Source organism: Gallinula chloropus (genome assembly GCF_964237585.1).
Source record: "Gallinula chloropus genome assembly, chromosome: Z".
NCBI lineage: Eukaryota > Metazoa > Chordata > Aves > Gruiformes > Rallidae > Gallinula > Gallinula chloropus.
In genome coordinates this window covers 53,631,558-53,659,450 of record NC_140089.1, presented here as the reverse complement: position 1 = coordinate 53,659,450, position 27,893 = coordinate 53,631,558, and the positions used below count along the sequence as shown (strand labels likewise).

Below are 27,893 nucleotides of genomic sequence, written 5' to 3'. Positions count from 1 at the left end.
CAGAACTGTTCATTTTCCTGACCTTCCCATCTAGATTTGCAGTAGGTTCCTAACACTTTAGCCCCAAACCTTTGCATTATCAGTACCCAGGCCTTAAACAGCAGTAGGCAGCAAACCCAGTGTTATCCAACGCTCACAAGCTTCTGTGAGTAGCAGCTACACAGAAAAAAAAGCCACCACCAGTCAGCAATAGAAGTGTTTAGTAGACATTACTAGGCAATATTGTTTAGGCTGCTTGTTGAACCACTCAATCCATTTTCACTTTTCTGGAGTGTTTTCACAGCACTTGGCACCTGCAAGCCAGTACTCACTGTAAGCCCACCACACCAGATCTAAAGGAGGGAAAAAAACCAAAATCAATATTCTGAACATTATGAAGCATCTATGTCTATCTTCTGACATCCCATAATGAAATTAACGAACACAAAATTTGTTCTGCAGCTGCATTTGTCTTCTCTTACTCCCTAGTCTCATCACTCAGTAAAGCATTCTGATCACACAGAAGCTTTTAGGACCATAAAGTCTAAGATGCTTCATATACAACACTTTATTACTCTAAGTTCATAACCAAGTCTAAGATCTAATGCAAACAGGCTTGCCCCTAAAAGGAAAACTTCTTGGGAGACCAGCGTGCTAGCAGGTACTTAAAACAGTGAAAAGCAGAACTCCCATGGTACTCCTGTGTCTGAAAGCAGTGCTTAGTTTTAGTATGACATAGCTGAATTCTTTTTTTTTTTTCTTTTAATATTATGCTTACACTGACACACATTTTGAGAAGCTTCAAGGGCACAGGTGCCAGTGACCTCATTCTACAACTGAACTACATGAAAGAATGTATCTCCATGTTTAGGAATAACTTTGAGAGATGCAATTAAGTAGGTTGTCATTTGTATTTTAACTGTTCAGGCTAAGTTACTGTCTGTAAGACTGCTCTCACCAAGTACGAAGGGCTGTACAAGATGCAGCCTGGCAGGTGGAAGCAAATGTTTCCTTGGATGCCTGAGAAAGTGACTTAACAAGTCAGCCTGAGCAATGCTAGAGGGATGACTAACGTGTACCAGCAGTTCTGAAGCTACCCTATCAGTCAGGTGTTGGGAGATATGCTAGATATGCTAGAAGTAAGGCTGCCTGGGTAAGTTACTCCTTTTCCATTCTTCCTTCATGCCCAGAAGAATAGCCACCTTATTAACTGGTCTCATCACACTTCAATATTACCATGCAGTAAATCACCCCACAGAAAATACAAGAGGCAGGAGATTAGTGCCCAGGCAGCTGAGTCATCGTATGAACCAGCATGCTGGATTCCTAAGTTTTCCCAGACCTATGCCCTGCTCCCAAAATAGGATGCACTTGATGGCACCTTTAAAACATTTGAGGCCTACAAATTTAGTTACTTGAACTCACTGCTTGAATTAATAAAGGAACACCAATACACTTAATAACTAATCCTTTCCCTGTGTTTTTTGCAAGGTTTGAGTCTTTAGAATTGCAGCAAATGCAGCTTAGAACCACAAATAAGTTATGCATGCCAGTGAAATAACTGCCAAGAATAATCCCAATCAGACTTTTAAAGATTTGAAAAGCTAGTCTTGTGTCTCAAACGGAAGCATTATTCTGTCTCATGACACCTACTCTGATAGCTCACAGGATCTTGGGCCTGTATCTGCATCAGTTTGGGGCAATTATGATAGCAGGCTCATCAGTTACCAGAATGTGCGATTAAAAAGTCATCCAATACCCTAGATTTCTGTAGGGTAAATTATTTACATAGCTGGGACCATCCAGATGCAGAGTTCTCCAACTGGAGTGCTATTATAAACACCACATGAAACAAAAAACAGTCAAACATTTTTAAAAAAATTACCAGACAGCCAAAAGCAACGTTCCAAATTTCATCCTTTAAAAAACAAGTCTTAAGTAAACCAAATTCAGTGGTAGAAACTGAACAAAATTTTATAGATACTGACCATGAAGCCTGGTAACAATGGTTGGGTAAACTTTGTTCTGAAGGTGTGTAACAGCTCCTTTGAATTTGCATTATAGAATGCCAGCAGACCTGAAAGAGGTAGAGAACAAGTTAAAATACATGTTTAAATGCTGCTGTGTAACTTTTTGTAAAACTGATTCCTTTCCAAGGAGCAGCTTCCATAACACATGAAATACAGTCCACATGACTGAAATTCTCAGTCAGTAGCTCTGCCATATAGATGAACCCAGGTCATTTTACATTACAGGCACTATTACACAAACAGCTCTGGGCCTTATTTTCGTAAGGGATTATATCAATCTGGAAGGAAGATATTACTTCAGCCTTGTACAGTTTCAACTTGATACAGATAGCTAACTTAAGAGATTTAGCTAAAAACTAAGATTGCATTTTACCTCCATCAAAGTCGCAGTATACGCCTATTCTGTCTGGAACAGGAACATCTAGAGTCTTTGTTTTATTATTATGTTTTGCTGAAAAGGTGATTTGCAGCCAGTTGTTGATATGGATGCACCAGCTTGAATTAGTCTTTCCCAGCTGGTCAAATTTCCCCAGGTTTCTGTATGTTACGCCCACACTGTAGGATTTGCAGTCCTGGGCTCTCACCTCCCAGTAATGCTGTCCACTTTCAAAAGAAGTGTCTCCTACCAAAAAAAAAAAAAAAAAAAAGAGAAAAGAAAAGGATATGTTTAATCACTATAATTAAGTGTACTTTGCAATGCCTGCCTCTTTATAGGCCCCAGTGATGTCTCCTCTTTTAAGGTGAAGACTGACATTCAAAAATCTGAACTACAAGGAACAAAAATATTAATGTAAAAAAAAGATGACACAGTTTTTACTTACAGTCATTGAGACAAGATATATTTATGACCAATTAACATTTAATAGCAGTGAATGTCAATCACCAAGAGCTTTGCAATAAAGATCTTCAACAGACTTGAAAACACTTGCTAGAAAGCAAGGAATTCTGGCGGCATATAGGAAGAACTATCTGTGTCAGACAGTACAGAGTCCTGAAAAATCACAAGTTTTCTCCTCAAATTCTTACCTAATCTCTCCTTCCACAGCTTTAACTCTAACAAAAGTAAAAAGTTCACCTTACCCAACACTGTGTATGATTCACCAGTAAAATGATCTCTGCTGCCCCTCGGCGAGGATCTTGAGCCAACAGATGTCCTCTTTGGAGATGGTGCACCACTTCTAAGAAGAAATTACCCCCATTCAAGATTTGGACACCGTTACAGAAACACACAAACAGGTTTTTCTGAGTCAGTTAGGACGCAGTAAACATTTATAAGCATTGAAATGACGCATTAGTTCAGCACTTAACACCTCTAACAGCATGCATGCACAAGAACTGAGGAAGAAGACAAAACAGCCAGAAATAAATGTTACACATTGAACCAAACAAGGTCAGAGGCAGGTGAGGAGCAAGAAAGCAGTTGTGTGGCACGTGGTTTGGATGAATGCTTGTATAAAACCGTGTTTAGCCTGTACTACTCAGAACCTTAGAGAATTCATGTTTCTAGTTTTCTGCACAAGATTTCTAGTAAGTCTTGTAGATCAACTACGGCCATCAGATAGGTGTGCATACACTGCTGATATTCAATGTCAAAATGCCTAATTTTCACTGGAATTTAAATGTCAGTCAATGAGCAAATACCATCACTTGTGTTAAAGGTTTTAGCATGTGAATTGCTTGTAAAAGCAAGGACAGAAATCCTAGGAAAAAAGTATAAACACAGTGAAAAATGAAAGGAATATAACTCTGATCATTTAATTTCAAACTACATACACTGATAAGACGAAAACCAATTGTGTTTAACCACAATTTACATTAGAAAAATAGGAAGTGAGACTTCCAGAGTTTAATGCACCACAACTCTCCTTAACAAAACAAACCACCCCACCCCCCCAATAAAAAACCAAACAAAACAAAACAAACAAAAAAAAAAAATCAGCAAAAGTACATTGAAGGGTGGGGATTTTATTTGACTACATTAACTCTATCAAAGACACATAAAAGGAAATTGTGTCACAATACATTATGCTGACAAGCGCACAGCAACTCCTCAGGAGTCACTGTAAAATTTAAGAATCTAATCTGAATCAAGAAAGCATACTAATCATACTTTTTAAAAGCATTCTCAGGAAGCAACAGTAAAATCAATGAAGATAACACTTCGCTCTGGAGAATATTCTAATGAGCAATCAAGTTGCACAAAAATAATTTCAACCTAATGAGGTTTTCAAATATTTTACCTCTGTTATGCCTTCAAAAATAATTCCTAGGAATTTTACCATTAAACAAAATGAAGGCTATTTGCAAATTACTATGATTTTAAACCATAGTAGCCAGAGAATCACATCTGGGTATTAATTCAAAGGCATCAGCAGCAAAGATTTTCAACCTCTCCAAAACAGGTAAACAGCTTACAACTTAATTTCATTGGTAAAAGATTTTGAAATTACAAAGTAAGTCTCTGAAAAACACGTGAGAAGTAATTTCAATTTCTTGTCCCATGTAATCTATCATATGTTAGCCTTACAAAAGTCATCGCAGTTTTTTCTCTTCAGCTTTACTTTCAGCTATAATTTGGTAACAATAATTGCTACTTAAGCCTCCACTAACACAGTGAAGTTTTGCTCATTCCTTTTCTGATTCATTCAACACTGATTTCAACTCTCCTGGAATTGTTCTCAAATACCATTTCATAAAGCATTAGAAAGTGCCCCTTTTGCCTAATAACTTTATTTTAATGAAGTCACATGGGAATCAAAAGCTGAGCAATATCAAGCTGCCATCAGTAAGCAAGCTAGAGTCTCTGGTTCATCTTGACGATTCTGTTTTATTCCCATTACAGAAGCCTACAAGAAATCACTCATGAAAAGATTGTCTACTTTAGCATCACCATTTAGCACATAAATTTGGAAGTTCGGACCTGTGGACAACTAAGCTTCTAAATTCCTTGTAACAGCTACATGAAGGGTGTAAGTGGGTACTGTACAGGTACCCCACATCAAACACTTTTGAATTTTGTTAACATGGAGGAAGATGTAGTTTTACTTACCAAAGAAAAAGGTAACAAGTGATAGCATGAAAAAAAAAAAAAGCAAAGCCCAGAATTAAAGCAGAATTTCAGCAGAAGCTATCACATTCTGCAGATTCCATCCTGCTGCAAGTGCACTGGATATAATTCAATCACATTTCCAAAAGCTGCTGAATTTTTTCTATTAGTTTCAGTATAAGTTATGCAGAAAGCAATGTGGCCATTTAGAGAGTCACCATAAAAATACGCAGGTGCTTTGCTAGTATTTTCTCAAAGTTACAAAGGCATTAAAAAGTCCTCAATAGCATTTGTTTTGTTTGAGTCTTCTGAAATGGCCACTGGATGCGCTTTGTCCACTCAAAATCTAACAGCCTTTAGCAGTTCAGTGACATGAAATATTTGATGTAAAAGTTTGAAAAAAACCAAAACATTGGCTAGTTTGATGTTCCCCCTCTCCATGCTTAAGTCCCCTTTCCAATAGGGAAAGGCTGGAAATTTGAAATTTTATAACAGAAAATTCGGTTTGGTGCCCATTTTCCACCACAGCAGGGCCTTCACTGGCTAGTATAGCATCTGGTGCATTTCTTTCACTACACTCTGACCAGATACTCTAGTTTTATGGTCTAGGTTGTTGCCTACAGCACTGCAGTTAGTTTCAGTTTTCTTACCCATTTCTGCACATAAATCATATTTCAAGCAACACGTACACTTATGGAAAAGAAAGGTCACGGAGTGATAGCAGAAGTTATCCACAGAGGGATACCAGGAGTTATCTAGAGGCTTTCCTCTAGTCCAATAAAAATGTTACAGACCTTCAAACATTTCCCTGCCATCATGTCTTTCCAGCCCTTGAAAGCAGCAGATCTATTTAAAACAATTACATGCAACTTTTCCCACCAGCTACGGAGCTAACTTCAAACTTTCCTTCTAATGCAGACAATATCACAAAGATGATTTTAAGAGGTAACAAAACCCTCCTGCTGCAGGAATCAAAGCTTAATCTAAACCTCCTGGTAGAAAAGGTCAGCCTGAGATGGTCAAATATACGACCATATCTTTCTACCAAAGAAGAGGCCAGAACTAGGGAAGTTCTTTACCAACAACTACAAAGACAGACCAGAGTTTGTTAAGCAAGTAGCAGTATCTCCGAGAGAGTTTTAAAATTTATTTTAGTGGAAATTGATACACTTTTGTAGTGGAATTATCAACACTGCACAGCTTGTTTTGCCTACACAACTTTTCTTTACTGCTGATCTCAAGCCAAACATCTACGGACCTGAGACACAAATACACAGTGAAACCTACAAGAAATCATGAATCAGGCATTTGTTTTGGTCCCACAATTTCTAAACCAGTGAAAAAGAGCAGGAAAGCAAAAAAAGGTAAGTTATTTCTTATAATGAAATACTTACTCTAAAAAAGGAATAGTGTATTTCAGCTGCCTTTACTATCAAAAAAGAAAGATGATCTCATTTGAATTGTTTCTGCAAGTAGATTTGTCACGAAGGTTTTTACACATGCTATCAGGGCTAAACTTTACCCTCTTTGAAAGTGTAAAACACATTTATTTTCCTGTGATGTCTAGTAACAGCTATAGCCCAAGTACAGAGGCAAAAAGGTGTTCAGGTTCAAGAACTAAACAAATATTCTAAAGTTCTCAGTATACCACATTTCTAAAAAAGACTAGTGTGTCATCACATGCCAGAAGGTTAAAGTAAGCATCAGTGTATCTGTACATAACAGGGAACTTCATATCAACACTAGAATACATAATGCTCTTCCAACCACAGTAAATCAGGTCTCCTACACACTGTGATGCATCCTCCTAGAAAGACTATTTTCCAGTCACTGGCAAATATTAACATAACCTCTATGAATCCAAATTAAGTTTCAAAATAATTATTAAAAGTATGTATACTGTAACTGATAAAGGCTATTAGATTTATTTCTCACTAGATCAAGCAAAGGAAAGTAGCGTAAACTCCCAAGGAAACTAGGTGCTAGATCCTAGGAGTAAGAGGTATATTATCACCTTCTATTGCTCTTCAGCAGAGGATTCTGACCACTGTTGAGAGAAAGAAGTCATCATTAAACAAGTGTTCTTTACTACAGTAAGTTATCCGCATTATTAAGATGCCACTAAAAGCTATTCTAGCATGCTTCTGGCAGTATCTGCCTATAGGCAAGGTATCTCTTCATAAGTAATGTCTCTTTATACTGAAAAGCCCAAGTTGAAACTCAGGTGATTGTCCTTGAGGAATAAGTAGCCAGCTCTGTGGACAAGGTAAGAGCAACGGACACTGTTCACACCTTGGCTTTACAAGCCTTTTGAGTCCACCCCTAAAGCTCAAGAAGTGAGATATAACTGGGTAGTAGGCCACAAGCTGTGTAGTGAACCAGGTGAACACCAGGTTCACATCTATGGATAATGTCTTGCAGAAGAGAGAGCCCCACACAACAGGGCAAATGGAGAGAAAACTGAGGGAAGGGTAGTTCTGCAGAAAAGCAGCTGGGAGTCTTGATGGACAACAGGAGCTGACAACAGGTGGACAGCACACTGCACTGTGTCACCCCTGTGGCAGAGGCGGCCAACCACATCCTGGGCTACAGCAGCCGGACAGCAACCAGGAGGTGAAGGCAAGTGACTGTTCCTCCCCATGTGGCACTTGTCAGACTGAGCTTGAAGTCTTTTGTCCAGGTCTGGGCTCCTCAGAAGTGTACACTGACATATTACAGGAAGCCCAGCAGCGGGACACCACTACAATTAATGGACTAGAGCACAGGAAGACAACTGAGTTTGCTCAACCTCAGAAAGACCAGAGCTAACTTCTGCCTTTAATGATGTAACAACAAGGTACAGAGAAGATCAAGACAGGCCTTTCTCAGAGAGGTGCACACTGATAGCTGAGAGGCACCTGGTACTCACTGCACCACAGGAAATTCCAGTCAGATATCAGGATATTTGTCCCCTCACAAGAAGGTGGCCTGGAATAGAGGCCCAGCAAGTTAACACATTCTTCATCCTAGGATGTATTCAAGGCTCAGCCAGAATAGGCTGATGTAGTGTTGTTCTTCCGACCATATTTATTCAGTCATTTTGTACAGCACATGTGCTAAGTGCCTAATACTCAGCAATACTTTTCCTAGATGAAAATAGTAAACATGTTTAGGGGTGCCACTTTTACAAGAGTGATGTTGCATCCATCATTTTTCACTATCTCTTTTGTTTTATTGGCATCTTTTTCTCACCAGTGAGGGTTATGAGACAAATTCAAGCACCACCTATAGTACCAATTTTACATAACAATAGCTTTTTCCAAAAAGACAAAGTGGCCATCTCTTTCCTCATTTTTTTGTAGGAAAAAGTCTGCCTGTTCACCACCACTGACCTGCAAGAATACTAAGCACAGACTTACATCAGTTGCATGCTGACATTTACCTTACCTACTGTATTTGGTTTACATGGCAAAGTTTTGGTAGCCGGGGGGTTGTAGAGGTGGCTTCTGTGAGAAGATGCCAGAAGCTGCCCCCATGTCAGACAGAGCCAGTGGCAGCCAGCTCGAAAACGCTTCGCTGCTAGCAAAAGCTGAATCAAGCAGTGAATCCAAGGGGCAGCATCTCTACAGTAACACATTTAAGGAAGAGCAAAGACTGCTGCACAAGAGCAACTGGGAGAGAGGAGTGGGAATATAGCCACCCTGCAGCCCATGGACAACCACACAGGGAGGCAGTTTGCTGGCAGATCTGTGGACTCATTTAGGACCCACACTGGAGCAGTCTGTGAAGTTCCTTGGGTGGAACTCCACACTGGAGCAGGGGAAGAGTGTGAGGAGAAGCAAATACATCACACCATGAACTGCATCCCTCGCTCCCTTGTTTTTGAGGGAGAAGGTAGACAATTTGGGAGTGAAGAGGAGCATTGGAATAAGAGATAGACAGGGGAAGTTACTTTAAAATTTGTTCTTACTTCTCTGTATTCTACTCTGACTTTTGATTAGCAATAGATAAATTTTAATTTCCTAAACACAGGTCTGCTTTGTTGTGACAGTGATTAAGGAGTGATCTCCTTGTCCTTATTTCAACCCACAAACCCATCATCATATTGTTTCCCACTGTCCAGTTGAGGAGGGGAAGTAATAGAAGAGCTTGCTGGGCACTTGATGGCTAACCAAGGTCAATCCACCACATCTACAAGTTATTTGAATGCTTTCAATGATATTCTAAAAGATCTATTTTAAAATTAAATCACATTTAATGATTATGACATTTCCAATAGCTTCCAAAAGGAGCCTCCACGTCTGTGTGAAAGGGGAAGGGAAATAAATTAAAATTTCTTCCAGAGAAAGACTTCTGAATAAAAATTCCTTTGGCATCCCACTGTTCTTCAGTGCTTTAACTGTCCCCTGCCCTCTTCCCTTAATTGCCAGATGAGACATCCCAAACAATGTAAACATTAAGAGAACAGGGTTCTTACCTGCCTTTATTTTCCTTCCCTTTTATCTTTTCTTGGCCTTTGCCTCCAGTAGGATCCCATTCAACATAAGTATCTTCAACCTTCAAGTTCAGATGAGATGAAGTACTGTCCAAACTGAACACAAATGCTGGTCAAGACAAAATGCAAAACAGTGAAATAGTATAATGCTCTCTCCCAACAGTGACTATTCATACAAAAGGATAGAAGCAATAGTAAAAGTGTAGCAGAGCACTACCTGACTTAATAGAAATATCATCCCTTTAGTCTGACGCTTGTTACCAAAGTAAGGAGCCCTTTAAATAAAGCCCAACTATCTACTTTATTCACTGCACAGGTTCCAAAGTCAGTTGGGTTTTTATTTTTCATCTTTATGAAGTGCTGCAGTATCAGCAATTCAGCTAGAGCTTTCTGCTAGTTACAGACTACTCCCTGAATTCTTACAATCATGAATTATTAAAAAAGCTATGCATATTTTCCATGCTCTGCAGCACCGATTCTCCAACAAGGTGTTTATTATTAATAAGGACTGCAAGCTTGGAGAATACCAAACTGACAGAGTAGCAATGCATGCAGGCACCACTGAAGTGTGAAGTCAAATGCAGATACAAGAACAGCAAGACAATGCATGCAACTAGTAGAGACCTGACAAGTTCCCTGAATATGTTTATTTACGGACTATTCTCTAAGTGCCCTGACACCATCAGATATGATAGACTGGTTCTGAAATGTCATTGATATTTTAAGAGTTTAAAGCTCAACTGTACACAAGTCTAAAAAACAGTAATGTTTTTAGATAGACGAGGATACTGAGTTTCTATGGGCTGATTATTAAAGAAAGTCAATTAAGCACTCAAACAGAAACAAAGACAGTGTAGGAAGCATGATAAGCGCCCAAGCTATCAAAATCAGAATTATGTTTCTGGCACTGGATTAAGGAATGTAAACGGGCATTAAATGGATATTATATATCTGACAACAACTGTTGCTTGACATATTAAGATAACTTTAGAAAAGTTACCAGAATGCCCATCAACTCATTCAAATAGCATATAGCTTTGTTTTTAGAAAGTCATTCACAAGTAGCAAAATTTGTATTTCAATTACTAGTCATATCAGTCATTTTGCCCTTTATACTACAGACTTTACTATAATTAAAGCTTCAGCATCATTACCTCTACCATAATAGTTAAGATTTGTGTTCTGTCACAAAACTTTACTTCCAAGAGATTTTTACTCGTACATTTATAAAATGATGTCAGGAAACCATCATTCTGAGACCAACTGATTTATAACACAATGAGTTAAAGCTTTAGCAATTTGGACCTGCTCATTTTTTAAATACTCTAACTGTAGGTTCTAATCACTGTCAAAGTGAAAAAAAAAATCCTCTTTGGACCTTTCGATTTACAGAAAGCTATTACCTGTCACATGCCAAGTACCAACAGCCAGCCAAATACAGCAACTGTTCAGATGCCCTGAGAGTCCTACCAGTGTTCAGCCACAACATTAGTCTTCTCTTGCTGTATGTTGGCTTGATGTCGTGGCACCTAATACTGCCAATCCACAGTTCAAAGCAACCACTGTCAAGCTCTGTTGGAGGAAATTGTATCACTACCCCATTTTTAATGTCTGAATGCTGCAAGACCAGCTTTGTGACAATAAACTTCTTAATCCTTTGCAGAAATTATTGGTTTCCATTTCACTTAGGTCACATGTTTCAGCTGGGTAAATGCAGAAGCAGACTTAACATACAAGCTCATACACGAAGGGTATTCACTACATCTAAGGTTAGTCTTTCAAATTTTACCTTTGGTTTCCAGGGTCACAGGATCAGAGTATTCCCCTGCCACGGCTTTGTTGCAAGCTTGTACTCTAAAGTTCATGTATTTTGTATCAAATTTCAGACCTAAAAAGTGAATGTTTAGAAACCTGAGTTGGTATCATTGACAATTCTTACAAGACTAAGATCCATTCCATATAGTTGTCATCCATTTAACTCAATCTGCAAAAAACAAGGTTAAATACAGTGTGAACTTAATTTAACACATGTTTTTTTGCAAAACCTCAAAGTCAAAATATAAGGCAGAGCCATTATTGTACAAAGCACCCAAGACTAATGTGAAACAACGGAAGCTTCATTACACACAGGAAGATCAGTATTTTGCAGGATTTCCAGCATAAAGAGGGACACTGATTTTCTTGCTTTTGAAGTGTGAAAATGTTTACCTGACAACGTATACTCAGTGGCTTTAATATAGTCTATCAGCTCCCAGCGCCGTTCATCTTTAACTCGAGGATGCCCATCAAAGTTGGTTTTCCTATACTCCAGTACAAAATGATCAATTCGGCTGTCTTCTTCTGGCATTCTCCACGACACTGTTATGCAGTTATCAGCAACCAGACATGCTGCCAGATCTATCTCTGGAGCCTTAGGGACTGCAGAGAGACAAATATACAGATCAGTTTAAAGAAGAGAATAAACGGAATATTAATTTGTTTTCCGTATTTACAGAGCTCAGAAGTTGCCTTTGGCCCAGGAACATATTTTTCTTTTTAAAGAGTATCTAAAAAAGCACAGTAAAACATCAGGCATATCACTTTCACTTAACATGCATTTTACAAAATGAGAAACAGCGTTAGCTCTGGAGTGAGCATTTGCATCACATTTTCCAGATGTTTATTTTGTCAATAAGTTGGGCATCTGATCCCCTTCCAGGGGATACACCAGAGTAGAGTGGTGTTTAGCTACCTGCCAGGGTTAAACCACAACAAATTCTCAAGTGCTAATCACATGCATACTAGATGATCTTTGAGGCCCCAAAGCATTCTATTCCAAGTCATCCAACAATAATTTGAGAATATCATCAGTAAGATCCCTTCTTAGGCGAAATTAAAAATCAAAACAAATATTTCAGAGTACATACCTGTAAATTTAGCTTCTCCAATTATTTTTGTCATGTTATAAGATACCAAATAGAGTCTTCCACGTGTTCAAAATGACAAAGTTTTTGGCATAATTCTGGCAAGTAGTGCACTGCCACAACACCAAACCTATTTTCAGTTTACCACAGCAGGACATCAGTATTACTTGATACAAGAAGGTCTATCAACACTCAGTCCAATTTTGCCTGCAACAGTGTAAGCTATCAGTATTTGGTGTCAGAGCAACCAGATAGCTTGGTACTACAGAATAAAGCATGATTGATTCCTGAACAGTTTCTTTTCCCATTTACAAATCAAAGGCCAAACCATTTAAATTTCTACGTATTTGATAAGAAAAATACATTGTCCTATTTTCAGTCAGGATGGAGTTAACTTCTTTTGTAGCAGAGGATGGAATGCTGTGTTTGAGAGTTAAAATGGGAGCAGTGCTGATAACACCCTGATGTTTTCAGTTGCTGTCAGTCAAAAACTCTCTCAGCTCTTCATATTCCTCTATTAATGAGAAAAGAGGGGAGGAAGCCAGGACAGGTGATCCAAACTGGCCAAAGAGACCATTCCATGCCAATTACATCATGCTCAGTATAAAGGGGGGCTGATGGGAGGAGGAGCAGGCAGCTCTAGGACGCACAGTTTTTGGGGCTTCCTGGATGGCTCTGGGTGGCACGGCCTGAGTTGTGGGTTCAGTGAGAAACTGCATTGTGTATCAACAGCTTCATATATTTTTTCTGCTCTAAAGTCCTGTTATCATTGTTATATCTATTTTTCTGTTATTCTAGTATCCTTATCCCAACCCACAGGTTTTTGGTTTCTTGGTTTTGGGTTGTTAATTGCCCCTTCCTTTTCCCTTCCCTCACCACCCCTTCCCCTTTTCTCCCCCTCCTCTTTTCCTTTAAAGAGCAGGCAGCTGCGTGGATCTTGGCTCTCAGCCTGGGTAAAACCATGACATGCATATATAAGTAGAGTTATAGAAAATATCTTCCTCTAGCTACAAAACTGTTCATACTAGCTGTTAGATCTTTACAGTCCCACTCCTGTTAAAGAAGTCCACTGTGATCAGCTTACCTACCTTAACTTATTTATGAAGCACAGAGCAATGACTGCCACCCAGAGTCTAAGACTGAGGTGAATTTCTGCCCAGACACTACTAGCTGACCACTAGCAACAGTGTTGGTAATTTGCTACACCTGCCACCACATACTGCATCTGTGGCATACAAGATAAACATGCAGAAGTGTAAACCGATGCTGCCAAGTCCTTAACAGATTTGGATTAGTGACTTCGAGATGAAACAATTTACATCCCTGCCAGCAGCATTCTTGTCAATATATTCTTGGTATCAGTCAAGGGCAAAGTGATTTAAATAGGAAAGCACTATGAATAAAAAGATCCATACTGGAATACTGTACCTAAGCTTGCTTTCTAACAATGGCAAATAGATGTATCGATACATACTCTGTACTATCATAATATCACTGTCCTGATAGCTTATTCCTGTCCTGCATTTCAGACCATATCACCACTCCTGCAAGCAACGCATTAGCTTACAGCTCCATGCATAACACTCTTACAGGACTAGGACTTTGGAGTGTTACTGAGCATCAAGCCAGCAGGTACATTGAAAAATGTAAAGTAATTTCAGGAAGCACAGAGGAACTGACAACTCAAGAAAAAGACAAGGTCTGTAAGAATCATTCTCACTTTTGAGATCAATATAATTTCCTGAAATCCTGTATTATTTCGAAATTAACAAAAAAATAGTAAAGCCTTTCACATTCACAGTATTCAGCTTAACATCCAACGAATGAGTTTAGGAACTCCGAGAAAATGACACAAGGGTGCACTTTCTGGTTTAGCTTCAACTAGTAAGCTATTCATGTAGCAACAAGTTAAGCTTACTGCACACATTTTTTTTTTTACCTGGCAAAAACGATACAGTCTGGAGCATGCGCCGTTCCACAGCGAAGTCCACCATCAAGTAAGTCATGCTGTCACTGACATTCGGCTTCAGAGAGATGCGGAACGCTGAAGCCATTGTGACTCTAAAGTCAAGAAAGCAACATAAGCAAAACGTATTTTGCATTGCTTAAGTCCTATAGCCATTTTAAAAAACAGCAATTAGATAACCCGTATCATTAATGTCAAACTGACCAAAGACCCAAATTTTTTCCAGTAGATAGTTATTTATCATGTAACACAGGCTCCAAATATTGAAAGTTTTGCTAATGACTGAAAGACATTATGGTGCAAGCTCCCAGTTGTTCATATAAGTAGGTGAAGAAGTAATAGAAGTGACCAGAGAAAAGCTTAAAATTTCTTACACTAGTGAAAAGACTTGGCTAAGAGACAACACAAAGCTTGTATCACTTTACACAAAATTGGGAAGTATGAAAAAATCTAAAGCACTACAGCAGGTAGTGAGGAAGGGGTAGGAAATATGATATTAAAAACATAAGCACATCAAGAGTGACAAGCTTTACAATGCTAGGATAAGATGATGTTCAGTTCAGTCTCATAATTATAGAAGAGAGAGGTCAATTTTCCAAGACAGTTGGCATTCTGAAATTCAGTACGGCCTGCCTAGCAGATGCCAGTGCTTAGCCATATGCATAGAGCGATTCTGTCCGTCAGGAAAAATAATCCTCAGATTAGCACTAAGAGAACAGCTTCACACAGCTTTTCAACTTCTGTTTAGGCCCTGATCTTGGTTCAAAAGGATTAGATCATACAGTATTTCAAGAAACTAGAAGAGTAAGAAGATGCTTATTACAGATAAAAAGCATTACGATTCCTATCACTACCACTATCAGTCTGATTTGTAAAGGACACTAAATCTTTACCCTTGGAAAAGGAAAGATTACTTTCTCCAGCAATTACTCATTTTAAAAAACACTTCAGAGAATTTAGACAATCACATGCTTCCTTGAAAAATCTGTGAAGCCAGCCTGCCTGGCCCACATGAACAACATGCTGGAATCATCCTGCGAGCTGTCTTTCCAAATTCAAGGCATACCATGGTATGTTTTCTGAGTGTTGCAGTTTTGTGTAGCGCACTGCTGAGAAGGTTTTTTGTAACCAGCAGTTACAGTTTGACTGGCCCCAAAACACAGTCACCGGGCAATTCAAGGCTGAAGTGGCGGCCGAGAGATAGTCAAGCGCCTCTGAGAATCACATACAGGAGAAAACAACCCGGAAGCAGCTGCATTTTGCCACCGGAGAAGGGAGTGAGAAGATGTACCGAGCTGTGCAGACACCAAGGCCAGAGAAGGGCAGGGGAGCAGGCGGCCCAGGTGCCGGAGAGAAGAATGCCCCTGCAGCCCATGGAGAAACCCATGGAAAAGGCCGAGACCCCACCTGCCGCCTACGGAAAGGCTCCACACTGGATGGAGCAGGTGGAGACAAAGAGAAGACGCTGTGACCCTACATTTGGAGCAAGCCCCTGACGGCACTTGCAACCTACAGAGAGGAAAGACAGAGAGAGAGATTTGCGCCGGAACAGGTTTGCTGGGAGGAGGCTTGTAACCCCATGGAGGACTGGGACTGAGAGACATTGTGATTTACTACTGCCCAGCACAGCAGTGACCCACAGCAGGGCAGCTGAATGAAGAGATAAAGTCCTAGGGGAAGAGGCTCACCTTGGAGAAGTTCATGGAGGACTGTCTCCTGTGGATGGGACCCCATGGTGCAGCAGGGGGAGGGTGTGTGGAATGAATGCCCGCCCCCATCCCCCACCGCCCCCCATCCCTGTCATCATCGTCCTCCCTCCCCCAGCCGAGAAGGAAACCAACTTGCAAGGAACTGACCGAAGCCCCCATCTCCCAGTCCCTGGCCCTCCTGTGCTGTGAACGGGAGGAAAGAAGGGAGCAAAATTCTGACTGAAGTGAAGTCTGCTAAGGAGGGAGTGGTGGGGGGAAAGTGTTTTAAGATCTGGTTGTGCTTGTTTCAAGATTTGGTCGCACTGCCGACTCTGGTTTTCACTGTTCTTTGTAGTGCAGTGTAATAAATTAGGTAGTTTTCTTTCTTCACTCTGTGTTGAGTCTGTTTTGCCCACGTTGTGGATGACAGAATGATCTCTCCCTGTCCTTATTTCAACTCCTGAGCCTCTTAATATATATTTTCTCCCCTGTCCAACTAAGAAGGGGAGTAACAGATTTAGGTGGGTGTCTGGTCTCCAGCCAGGGCTAAACCACCACACGGAGCCAGAAGGTCGGATTCCCAGAAAGTAGTTGTTATTCTTCCAGGTGAAGAAAAATGGTCTTTACATTTATTTTGAAAGAGTAAAATTTTGCTTTCTCAACAGTAGTTTGAAGACACAGTTCAAAGCTATCAGAAATAGCAGTTTTGCTGACATTAGCCAAATTATCACCCATAGCAACTAGACTTTTACATTGAAAATGAAAATTAGCTCGTAAGAGTTTGTTAAGTACTTGAAAAAGAAACCAACAAGTTTTTTTTCTCAATTTAAAGGGAAAAAGTTAGCTATAAACATTACATTTCATTCATCAGGTGTTAATAATATATCAGAAGTTCATGACTCATGATAGTGATATACTGTATTAATTATATACTTTCATGAAGAAATAAAAAATAATAATAATAACTGTTGGGTAGCTCAACTTCCCTGCACTAAAAATTATTATCTTCTTTAAGGAATTAAAGGCCAATGGGCAGCAAGGAAACACACTAGCAGAATTTTTCTATTATCTCTCAAAAGTTGTGGTGTTACAACACAAATTTAGAAAAGAGTCAATTAATTTGATTTAAGCCGACTATGAACCTTTCAAAATAAATGTACTTTCAAGAATAAGATTAATTCAAAGACACAAAAGCGACAGACTTTGTACTGTACCTATCTTTGATCTGTCTGGCAGCCTTGATGCATGTCAGGGAGGAGAGAGAGAGAGTAGTTAGTATTTCCATGCACGTATCAATGGCAGTAACATGCAAGAAGCCTGAAAACAATCTCAGCTGTATTGGCCAGATTTGAAGATCAACATGAGTTTGACATTTTCATAAAAATAGTTTTCCCTATAAAACATATTATTGGTATTGGTTAAAACTGCCAGAATCACTAGCTTGGAAAAGACCTCTGAGATAATCAAGTCCAACTGTACCTGTCTGCTACTAAACCATATCCCTAAGCACCTCATTTACCCATCTTTGAAATACATCCAGGGATGATATATCACCTGGGTAAAAAATACCTCTGATCTCAAAAGCTACAAACCAATTTATTCAGTTTCCTGGGTATGACTTCGTCTCTTCAGATTTCTCTTAACTGGCTACGTTACTCCTGACCACATTTTTAGGGGTATGTGACCAAGTCAGCAAAAATTAGCTACCACACTATTTTCTTAATAGTGGTGTGTAACCAAACGTGACTTGTTTGGCTATACATCATAGGATGAATACTCTGACAAACAAGCAAAACAGGACTTGCTTTAACTTTTCCTCTGAAAGTTATTGTACTGTACTGACAATACTTCCTAAAAGGCTCTCTCCATATGTCACTACTCAAACCCACAGACCTGCATTTTTCCCAGCATTTAAATGACACCACTTAAGCAGATGTAAACATGGTGATGACATATTTCAACAGCAAACATTAACTGGCATTCGGAAAGACAAAATCCCTGTCCTTCATCAAAAGGAACTGCAACCCTAAGACAAAAATGTTACTGTTGATATACTGATGGCACAGTTAGGTCTGCTGAATCCAGGAATTAACATTGCTAGTTGATCTAGTTACCATTCAGCTGAACTAATTTCCTTTCCAATGAAGAGACAAGAAACATCAGGTAGCTGCCCAGTTTAGAGTCAAACAAAACCAGAGGACTTCTGAATTTGTTAAATACAATGCACACTCAATAAAAATAAAACATACAATGAAGTTATCCTGCTACAAAGCCAATTTTATCTTCTCAAACTAGGAAGCAGAAAACCCCAAGTGTTAAGAAATAATTTAGCTTAACTAGCAGCTTTGCCTTTCTTGAGGAAAGTAACCAAAGTTACTGTACTCATTGATTTTCCTATGTGAAAGGTGTAGACAAAACAGAGCTACACAAAGCCAACAGATTACCTTCGTAACCTCTATGCCTTGTGAAATATATGGTAGCCAGGACTCAACCAAGAGCCTTCTGCAAGACAGTCCTCACTTAGCTCCTTTAAATTTAGGGGTTTTTTCCAAGCCACTGATAAAGAAGGGTATCAGCCCAATTCAGACATGCTGCCCAGCAGAGTTATACCTGATCCTATCTCACCACTGATCCCTCCTGCATACTGGTATTCATGTTCTTTTGACTTTCAGGTAAGCCTATTCAGCAAACAAAGCCATCAAAAATCTAACAATAAAACCCCAACTTAGTAGAGTCCTATGCTATTTTTCTCCTGAACTGACTTACTAGTGGATGCAAAGAAAGTTTGTGCCAATAAAAATGGACTTTCAGGAACACTTGGTATTCCTTTTAGCAGAGCAACAGATTTAGCTAGCTAATAGCCAAGGTAACTCTGCCTTAAAATGCCATATCCAAAGATACATTTCAAAGTGCAAGCCTGTGCAATACAAGTTTTGAATCCTAGATTAGAGTTCACCAAATTGGATTTCAGTAGTGAAGCCTCAGACTCCAAATTAAAAGATATTTTCCCCAGACAACACTCAAATAACTTTCCCTTCATGTATTTAATTGAAAAAACCCAAACATTAGAAATATCCAAAAGCAATAATTTATAATAAATTCTAAGCCCCATTCTATCTGTGCAATAAGAGCTGGGGAGCTGCTTTGGCAGGGGTGTTGGACCCGATGATCTCTCGAGGTCCCTTCCAACCCCTGTGGTCCTGTGATTCTGCACAGTGTTTAAGAGCTAATTTAATTTTTACACATCACTATGACAAGACAGGAAGGACAACGCAAACCAAAGTGCAAAAGACTCAGTTTACGAACTGTCACTCTTCAAGGTAAATAATTCAAAGCTGACACTGAGGAAGCATGGCAGCACAGAAACAGGTTTCCAGAAGGTATAACTGACACAGTGAGACAGGCTTCCTGCTCGCTGTTTTAGAACAATGTGTGTCCTTGGTCTGGTTAACATGCAGAAAGGCAAAAGTAATTGGGTCTTGGACTTGGCCTGGCTGACCCCACTACTAATGCCAGGATTATTATAGTCAGCCTACTGTACTGAGCATATATGTAGAAGTGTTTTATTAATTTGTATGCATATACTTCTAGATAGATACAAGCTGACTTATTTACAGCTCTGCTGTGTTAAAGTACACATTATCTGTACTGGAACTGCAATGTGAGGCTCCAGTCAGGCTCCTGCCTACACAGTACACAAACTAGAAGGTTTTGGGCAATTGCTCTGAATTAAGTTTCATAAGATCTTTCAGGACAGCTATAGAGTTCAAGGTAGCAAATTAATCCACAGCTTGTATGAAGTTCTGCAAAAAAACCCACCTTGTCATTCACAGAAAACTGCAACTAGAACACAGAGACTCTCTGCAAGTCTCATCTAACAGCACAGGGCAACTGACAGGGTCACTTGCCACAGCTTTCAGTGGTGGCCATCATGAGTAAGTCCTGATTCAGTTTTATAGAGACTTATTTCACCCTCACTTTCTGTGTTCGCTTATCTAGTATCAGTGCAAGTTTGCTTAACACTGACAGTCGTCCAGAAGAACTGGACAACTTTCCCTTCCCCCAGCACTCTTAAATAAGAAAAAAAAAGTTTATTAGAGGTCACATAAAAATTCAAGACCATAGTGCCTGACTTGGCATCCCCAAAGAGAGCGTTATCTGTTTTTTTTATGTGCCTCTATCCTTACTCTCAGAATTCCTGCTAAGTTTGCGGGGTGCAGTACAGTAATGCAAAGGATATTTCTGACTGAGACAAATACCAACATCCATCTTAGGCACACCCATTCAACATTTTCTACCTTCAAGAATTCCCCAGGGTCCTTTATGTCCAGCGACTGTGCAGCAAGTTCCAGCAGCTCTTCAGAACTCTCTAGGGCACTACTGCACTGGTTAAGCTGATCCTGAAGGAAAAACAAAAACCAAGAATAGTTTGATGTATCCACATTTAAAAAGTGATTTATAAACTACCAGTACTAGAACTACATGGCTTTGCTATGCATTTTTAAGGCTATCACCTATGACATTATCATGTTAACTAGAACTTCACTGTGCTTGACAAGTGCAGAGTGATACATGGCACAATCCTATAAATCCAAAGGGGGATAGGGTTGGATAAGTGGTGCAGTCTGATTTTAAAGCCAGATTTCACTTTAAGGCTTGTTTTTTCCAGGCATCAGGATTTCAGAAGCAAACAAATGCTCCTGAAAGGGCAGAAGAGAAAATTCTTTCAGGATTATCTAAAACTCTATCATCAGTAAACTTCCATTCCCAGTATACTGCAGGGTCCTAAACAAACCATAAACACACACATTTTAAACCTGACAGCAGCTTTTGAATCACCATTCGACCTACAGTTGTTTTTCTGTTCACATGACACTTACTATAATATCTCAGAACAAGTCAAGAGCAAGCAACAATTCTTTAAGCACTTCAGGAAGGACAGCTTGCTCTAAAGTCCTCAGTGTCTCAAAAGTAACCATTCCATTAAAGTGGAGAGCAGACCAGTCTCCAGCACTTCATACATGTAACTAGTTTGGCAAGTGTAGCAAATTAATGTGGGCCTGCTGGCCCTCACCTTTACTGTTCAAAGATAGAGCAGCACCAAGGAAACAGTCAGAGTTTCCAGTAACCTCTGAAGAATGCCGTTAATGCAAGTTGTCATTCATCTATTACAGTTGCTCTCCTCTCTGGAGGGTCTCCAATGCTGACAAACTCACATGCAGCATGATACTGCCAAAATTTCCCAAAACACCTCAAAAGGAAAAAGAGGTAAATGCCAGAGGCATTTTCTAAAAGCTTTGCAGAAATGTCATGGCAACTGGATGCTTCTATCAGCATAATACTGATATACATTCAGAATTTGGGAGTTAAAAATAAACATTTTAGAGTAAGTAAAACACACTTCCCAAAAATAAAGTAGTAATATATTGTCAAAGCAAAGTTAAGGGGAACTGCTAATTTTGAGCATTAACTTCCAGTAAAATTATTTGAGAAGGATCAATCTAAATATTCAATCTTCACCTTCTTCCTTTGTTATTTATCCCTGGTATTTTAAACTACAGCTTATTCTCAACAAGAGCACTTTGTCAGCTACAGAAGACTAACTACAGCACAAATACTTTGAGAAGGCAATAAACTAAGCAACTCCATTCCTTTAAACAGACTGTTTAGACCTCACTGGAGTTCCTTGTTTCTTTAATTCAAATTTAATTTTCAGTTCCAAAGATTATGGCTTGTATCAGTACATTCAGTGCAACAGCTTCTATCTGTTAGTTTGGTTTGGTGGACTGACTATTGGGCCAGTGCCTCAGTTACTGAGGAAGCCTGGTCTGCCATCAAGTAAAGAGGATGTCCTTTAGGCCTGTAGTTAGAGAACAGCATCAGCTGAAAGACAAGTCAGGCACTTAACAACCATGTCCATGATCTGTTACATTCCACTTGTCTTCATCCTCTTCTAAAGTTGCAGCTCAGCTGTTCAACACAGACACCGGGCAGCAGCTCTCGACACAACTGCACCACCCTGACAAGCTTTCAGAAGAACTTGGTTCAACCATACCTGAGCTTGATCAAACTAGATTAGCTATCCAAAAATTAACAGAAACTAACAGAATTAATAGAAAATTTCCATGGTCAAGCCAAACTGCCAGATGAGTAACTATCAAAACAGTTTTCAGTTCCAGAACAATTTCTTACAGAAAAACTTGAGTTTTTCTTCACCAGAAAGTAGGGTAAATCATACATGCCACAGCTTAGTTTCTCCTGTGAGCTGATAATTTAGAAGCACTTCTTGAAGCATGTAAGGCCTAAGAGTACCTGGATGTGGGCAGACCTCTGTCTGTTGACACATTTCAAAAACTCTAAAGGTAATACCACTTCCTTTCTACACAATAAGAAAAAGAACATAAATGAGCTACAAACCATGAAGTACCATTGAAGAAGGGACCAGAGAAGTACTCTTATCAAAGAAAACATTTAGTTCATACTTGCTGCATTTCTTGCAACAATATAAAAATTTCAATTTCAGTTGAGATTTAAAATAGCAGTTTAAATCTGCTTCTACTCAGCTGCAAAATATTTACAGACTTATAGTTACCTGCAGAGCTTTAATCTTACGAGCCTCTTCTTGCTGAATTGTGTTGGACATAGTTCCCTTCATCTCATCCAATATAGAATATAGACCATCAAATTCTTCATCCAACTCGCTGATTGCATTAGAAGAGTTTATCTGAGAAGAGAATCGAAACTACTGCAATCTATACTGGCAACAACACAGATTAGTCATATTGTTTACCCAAACATGGTCTCTCATGACCACTAGATACCTTGTTACTGCTCCTCACCTCATCAAAAGGGGAAAACATTACGAATGATGGACACCACCTAAGCAGACTGCACACCAGGGCACTGAAAACTGAAATCCATGAAATTACCGCAACCCTCAAACTTGCACAGAACCAATATACTTGGCAAATTTGTTCCATGCCAGAGGCCTTCATCTCCCTCTCACAATTATATATGGATAGCTACATGTTTGTAAGGGGATAGTTATCCAGCTGCATACAAAAGTACTGCACCTGATACTAAAAACTGCACTGAAGAAGCCAGCTTTAAGATCTGATGGATGATTTTCATTTCTGCAGATAACTTAGCTCAGCTAACACAACACAAGTTATGGCTTATTGATAGGCTAAAGGATGTTCTAAAAATTAAGCCTAAATTAAGCCCAACAGTTTGTGACTACTAAAAAGAGAAAGAGCAGAGTATTTTCTCTCAAGTATCACAACGGTCCCATTTTCCAGTCTGCCAAGAGACGAGAAGTTTGAAAAAAGAGAGACTACTTGCAACTAACAGGAGTTTGACATCTTGCATCAAAACACAGATTGTCTTTCATACAAATCAAGTCCTAAAATGTGTGTACAGCAAAACCACTGTACCTTTCAGCTAGAGACAGAGTTAAAAAATACTATGTTCTTCTATTTGGTTCCAACATGAATATAAATTTTAAACTCAATTCTCATAGTCCTACCCCCACACACTACCCAAACAGTTAAGGGACTGGCAAAACTAGAAAGTTGCTCCCCTCTTAGATACAACTTTTGAGTTTTAATATATATATATACCTGAACATTCTTTATTGTATGGTTCAACGTGTCAATAAAGTTATGAATTTCATCATTTTTGATTGCTAGAGTAGAGACAATCCTTTCCAGAGTTTCCTAGAATTACAAAAACAAGTGTGAGAAATCATACAAGAACCATTTTTAACCATTTCAAAATAAATGGAAATTCATCATACGCATTCCAGCTGTGGTGAATTCAACTCCTATTCTGATGGGATCAGAAAATGCATTTTGTTAGACAAGAGAAAGAATATCAAAGATCTAAGACACATTCCATTAAACTAACGATCTTCAGTTATTAGTTTAATCATAGAACCGTAAAATGGTTTGAGTTGAACAGGACCTGAAAAACCATCCAGTTCCAACCCCCCTGCCACGGGCAAGGACACCCTCCACTAGACCAGGTTGCCCAGAGGCCCATCCAACCCAGCCTTGAACAATCCCAGAGAAGGGGAAGCCACAACTTCTCTAGGCAACATGCTCCAGTGTCTCACCACCCTCATAGTAAAGAATTTCTATTATCTGACAGACATCTGCCCTCTTAGTTTAAACCCATTATCCCATGTTTTATCACAACACTCCCTGACAAACAGTGCCTCTCCATCTTTCCTGTAAGCCCCCTTCAGGTACTGAAAGACTGTTAAAAAAAGTCTCCCCAGAGCCTTCTCTTCTCCAGGCTGAACAAGCTCAATATTCTCAGCCTGTCCTTATATCAGAGACACTTCAGTCCTCTGGTCGTTTTTGTGGCCTTCCTCTGGACTCGCCCCAGCAGCTCAAAATCTTTCTTGTACTGGGGACCCAAGAGCTGGTTGCAGTACTGCAGGTGGGATGTCACCAGAGCAGACAGGCAGAATCAACTCCCCTGACCTGCTGGTCACGCTTCTGATGCAGCCCAGGACACTGTCGGTGTTCTGGGCTGCAAGCACACACTGATAGCTCACGTTGAGCTTCTCATCCACCAGTAGCTGGTAGCATGGCTAGGCCCTGCCCGCGCCGCTCACTGCTTGCGGGCTGCTCCCGGCGCTCCCGAGGCGTGGGGGTGGGCGCCGTTGCCCTGGCAACGACCAGGCCTCGGCAGCGGCTATAGCCTCTTCTGCTCCCCCTGCCTCGGGAAAACGGCGGGGCCGGCCGGCACCGAAGCAGCCCCCCTCGGCGGCTGACTGACAGACATACCGGGACCCTGCTTTAGGACTCAGCACCGTTTAATGTGTTTTGCTACGTCCGCCCCCAAAATCACCTAGGCTGGGCTACCCACTTGCATCACCGGCTGACAAACCACAGTAGGCAGGCAGAACTAGCAAGCACAAAATGCATTTTTAAATTAGACTACCAAGTCCAGTTTTGTAAAGTAGTCAGTCACACATCATAAGAACTGGACAAAAAAAGCAGAGCCAGGTACATAAAATTAAGTCAAGTTGAAGAACTAAAGCCCAGAGCACATCAGTGTATGTAGGTAAAAATAAAGGACAGGGCAAGGAGGTAACGAAGAATTCTCTGTTATTTAATTCAGGCTGGTTGATGATAATTTCTAGATACAAATCTGACTAAGGTGTTAGATTTGGCTCTTTAATAGTACGGAAAAAACCCACCCTGTTTTAATTAAGATATTATTAATCATCATTTCAAGTTGTTGAGCTTAACTTTGTTACTTGACAGCATTGAGGAAACAGAGGTACGGAGAGCTAGTAAGCACACCTTAAAAATACCCAGACCACCAAGGCGGCGTTGCAGATGTCCTTTCCATAAGAAATTTCTTAACAACTAGTTCTTACTCAGATCACGTTTGTTTGCTAAAAGCAAGAAAACGTATTTTACCCCTTTACAACATCAACATCAAACCTTGACGCTACATTCCCTGCAAGAAATCTCTTCACCTGTCCTGTGCCATGCTTGTACCCATTTCTCCTGATATCTTCCTAGGCAGTTTGCCATGAATCTGCAGTGATACATTTCTAGTACCCCAGCCTCTTTGTGCAGTGTCATGCTCAAAGTTAAATGACGAGCAGAGGAAAGTGAAATTTTACTGCTTTTACCACCGGCATCGTGATGGTCTTACATAAACCTGTAACGGACTGACTAGCAGTGACTGAAATTATGACTCTGAGGAAGGGAAACAAGACCAGACTGGCATCTTGAAGAAACAAAGAGTTTAGCAAGTCTTGATTCCTTCATTACAGAATCTTTTCATTGTCTGGATAAAAACAAACATGTTTAAAGACAATTTTGTACGCATCAGAATGGCAGATGAAATGCCATTGTCCAACCAGCTGCTTCTGCAGTCACTACTGACCAAAGGCAATTGTTTCCCCATGTCAGACAGCCCACAGTTAAGCCTTAGATCCTATAAACCCAACTGTCAATTTGGATGAGCAAGAAAACTCCCAATCCTCTTTCAGCTAGGATTTTAAGGCTTACTCAGTTGCACCACATGGGAGAAAAAAATAAAAATTAGTCTTCTTGTACGTAGTACCAAACAATGTTTTGGGTTTTTTAGGGACATACTGTCAAAGCATGTCAAACCTTCCCAACGCAACTGGAAGATAGCTGTCAAACACAGCTTTCCACTACACCTACTAAGTCAACTGACCCAACAGGGACCAGTACAGCTCCTCTTAACCAAGCTACCAATTTCTCCAAATCAGGTTTGGCCAAGCTCAAACAAGTTTAGACACCTCCTACACATGCTGATGCAAGGGGCCTAAACATATCTACCAGCAGTATATAGAATTTTTCTTAAACACTGATGCAGAAGCTACCAAAACAGAAAGTTTCAGGAGTTACTAACATATAATGTTTTCTAATCATTAATATGTAATAAATGGTACATTTGGAAGAAAATCTAAGACACATGCAAAATTCAGAACCCTGCACTGTTTCTGTTTTTTCTTTTAATGAGAATTTCAGAAAAGTCTCTACAATTGCACATAACAAAGGGTGCTAAAAATTAACAGTGTAAGCAGCAGTTGAGGTTTACATTCTACTCCACAAAAGCATTACAACAGCACCAAGCTCAGCAACACTCCTTGGTATTTGTACACTGAAGGAACTCTGTTGCCCATGGATGGATGCAGTATTCTGTAGAATCCTATTACAAATATTTTTCTTTTAGCTTTCTCTCTGGCTAGCATGTATTACATGAAACCAGTTTCAAATTAATTTTCAAAACATGATGGTATGTTTTTTTACAGAAGTAATTTTTGCTGCTATCACTGAGTTTCAATACTGCTCTTCACTTTTACTAGTCCTACTCTTATTCTCTGAATCTAATACACCCTCTGTGGAAAACAGGCATTCCTAAAGCAATAATGTGGATGTGCGAGGGATGAAGAACACACAAGGATATGAAAAAGTCCTGCAACAGGTAGTGGCTTGAAGCCTTGCCAGAAGCATATAAAAGTAAACAATACAGCCTTCTTTGAATAGCTAGTAACTAACATCATGTAGCACATGTTGAAGCAGATGGCCACCTCATAAACGTTAGAGTAAATCCTGATGAAGTGTTGTATCAGTTCTGCTTGAGAAGTAAGTTCTCAATTTGATCTAGATCCTACTGAAGCCTTATGTAGCACAGTGTTTCTAAAGCAGCCTCTGGCCTAGGACAAAATCTTGTCTTGCACTAACTTTCATGTGCAGATCTAATTTCCAACAAGAGGACATACTTACTTAGCATCCATTAATTTAAACTCCTGCACTTGTCCACACATTAAAAGTGTCATGCTTTGAAGGTGTACTTAAACCAATGTAGGTGATGATGGCAAACTAACAAAGTGCTGTAAAATACAAGATCAACTGCAGTTTCCACTGTCATACTCAGAATCTCTGGGCAGCACTGAAATTCAAATACAGTCAATGATGCCACACAGGAACATCTACCTAGAGCACCCACAACAGCTGCAGCCCTCATTTACTCCTTCTCAGAGAGACTAATCCCACATAAAGCTGGCAAAGGCAGGCAGACTCAAGCTCACATAGTACCCACCAGAAGCACAATTTATGGCATTGCAAGCATAGGTGAGAAGGAAGCGTCAGCATGCCAACAACTAAACCAGCAAACTTCTGTGATCTGGAAGTTTCAAGACATTAGTAGGACTAGTTGTAGACCCTACACACAAACCAGCTCCCAAGCTAAAGAACGCAGTCTTTGCAGAGACAGTAACACAAGCACTTTTGGACTGCTAGACTGAAAGC

General features: G+C 39.8%; 1 protein-coding gene across 1 annotated transcript; it reads right to left on the bottom strand.

Annotated features, from left to right (window-relative positions):
* Nucleotides 1-13: 13 nt before the first annotated feature.
* FSD1L (fibronectin type III and SPRY domain containing 1 like) lies at nucleotides 14-25,747 on the bottom strand (the record flags this gene model as incomplete). Its single annotated transcript, XM_084278420.1, has 14 exons — nucleotides 14-332; nucleotides 1,968-2,056; nucleotides 2,383-2,631; nucleotides 3,090-3,187; nucleotides 7,070-7,102; nucleotides 9,512-9,638; nucleotides 11,319-11,417; nucleotides 11,738-11,947; nucleotides 14,372-14,493; nucleotides 17,301-17,323; nucleotides 20,385-20,486; nucleotides 22,679-22,810; nucleotides 23,706-23,801; nucleotides 25,730-25,747. The coding sequence occupies 14 exons, from the start codon at nucleotides 25,745-25,747 to the stop codon at nucleotides 213-215; spliced, it is 1,518 nt and encodes a 505-aa protein (XP_084134546.1). The 3' UTR covers nucleotides 14-212.
* Between the last annotated feature and the right edge of the window lie 2,146 nt (nucleotides 25,748-27,893).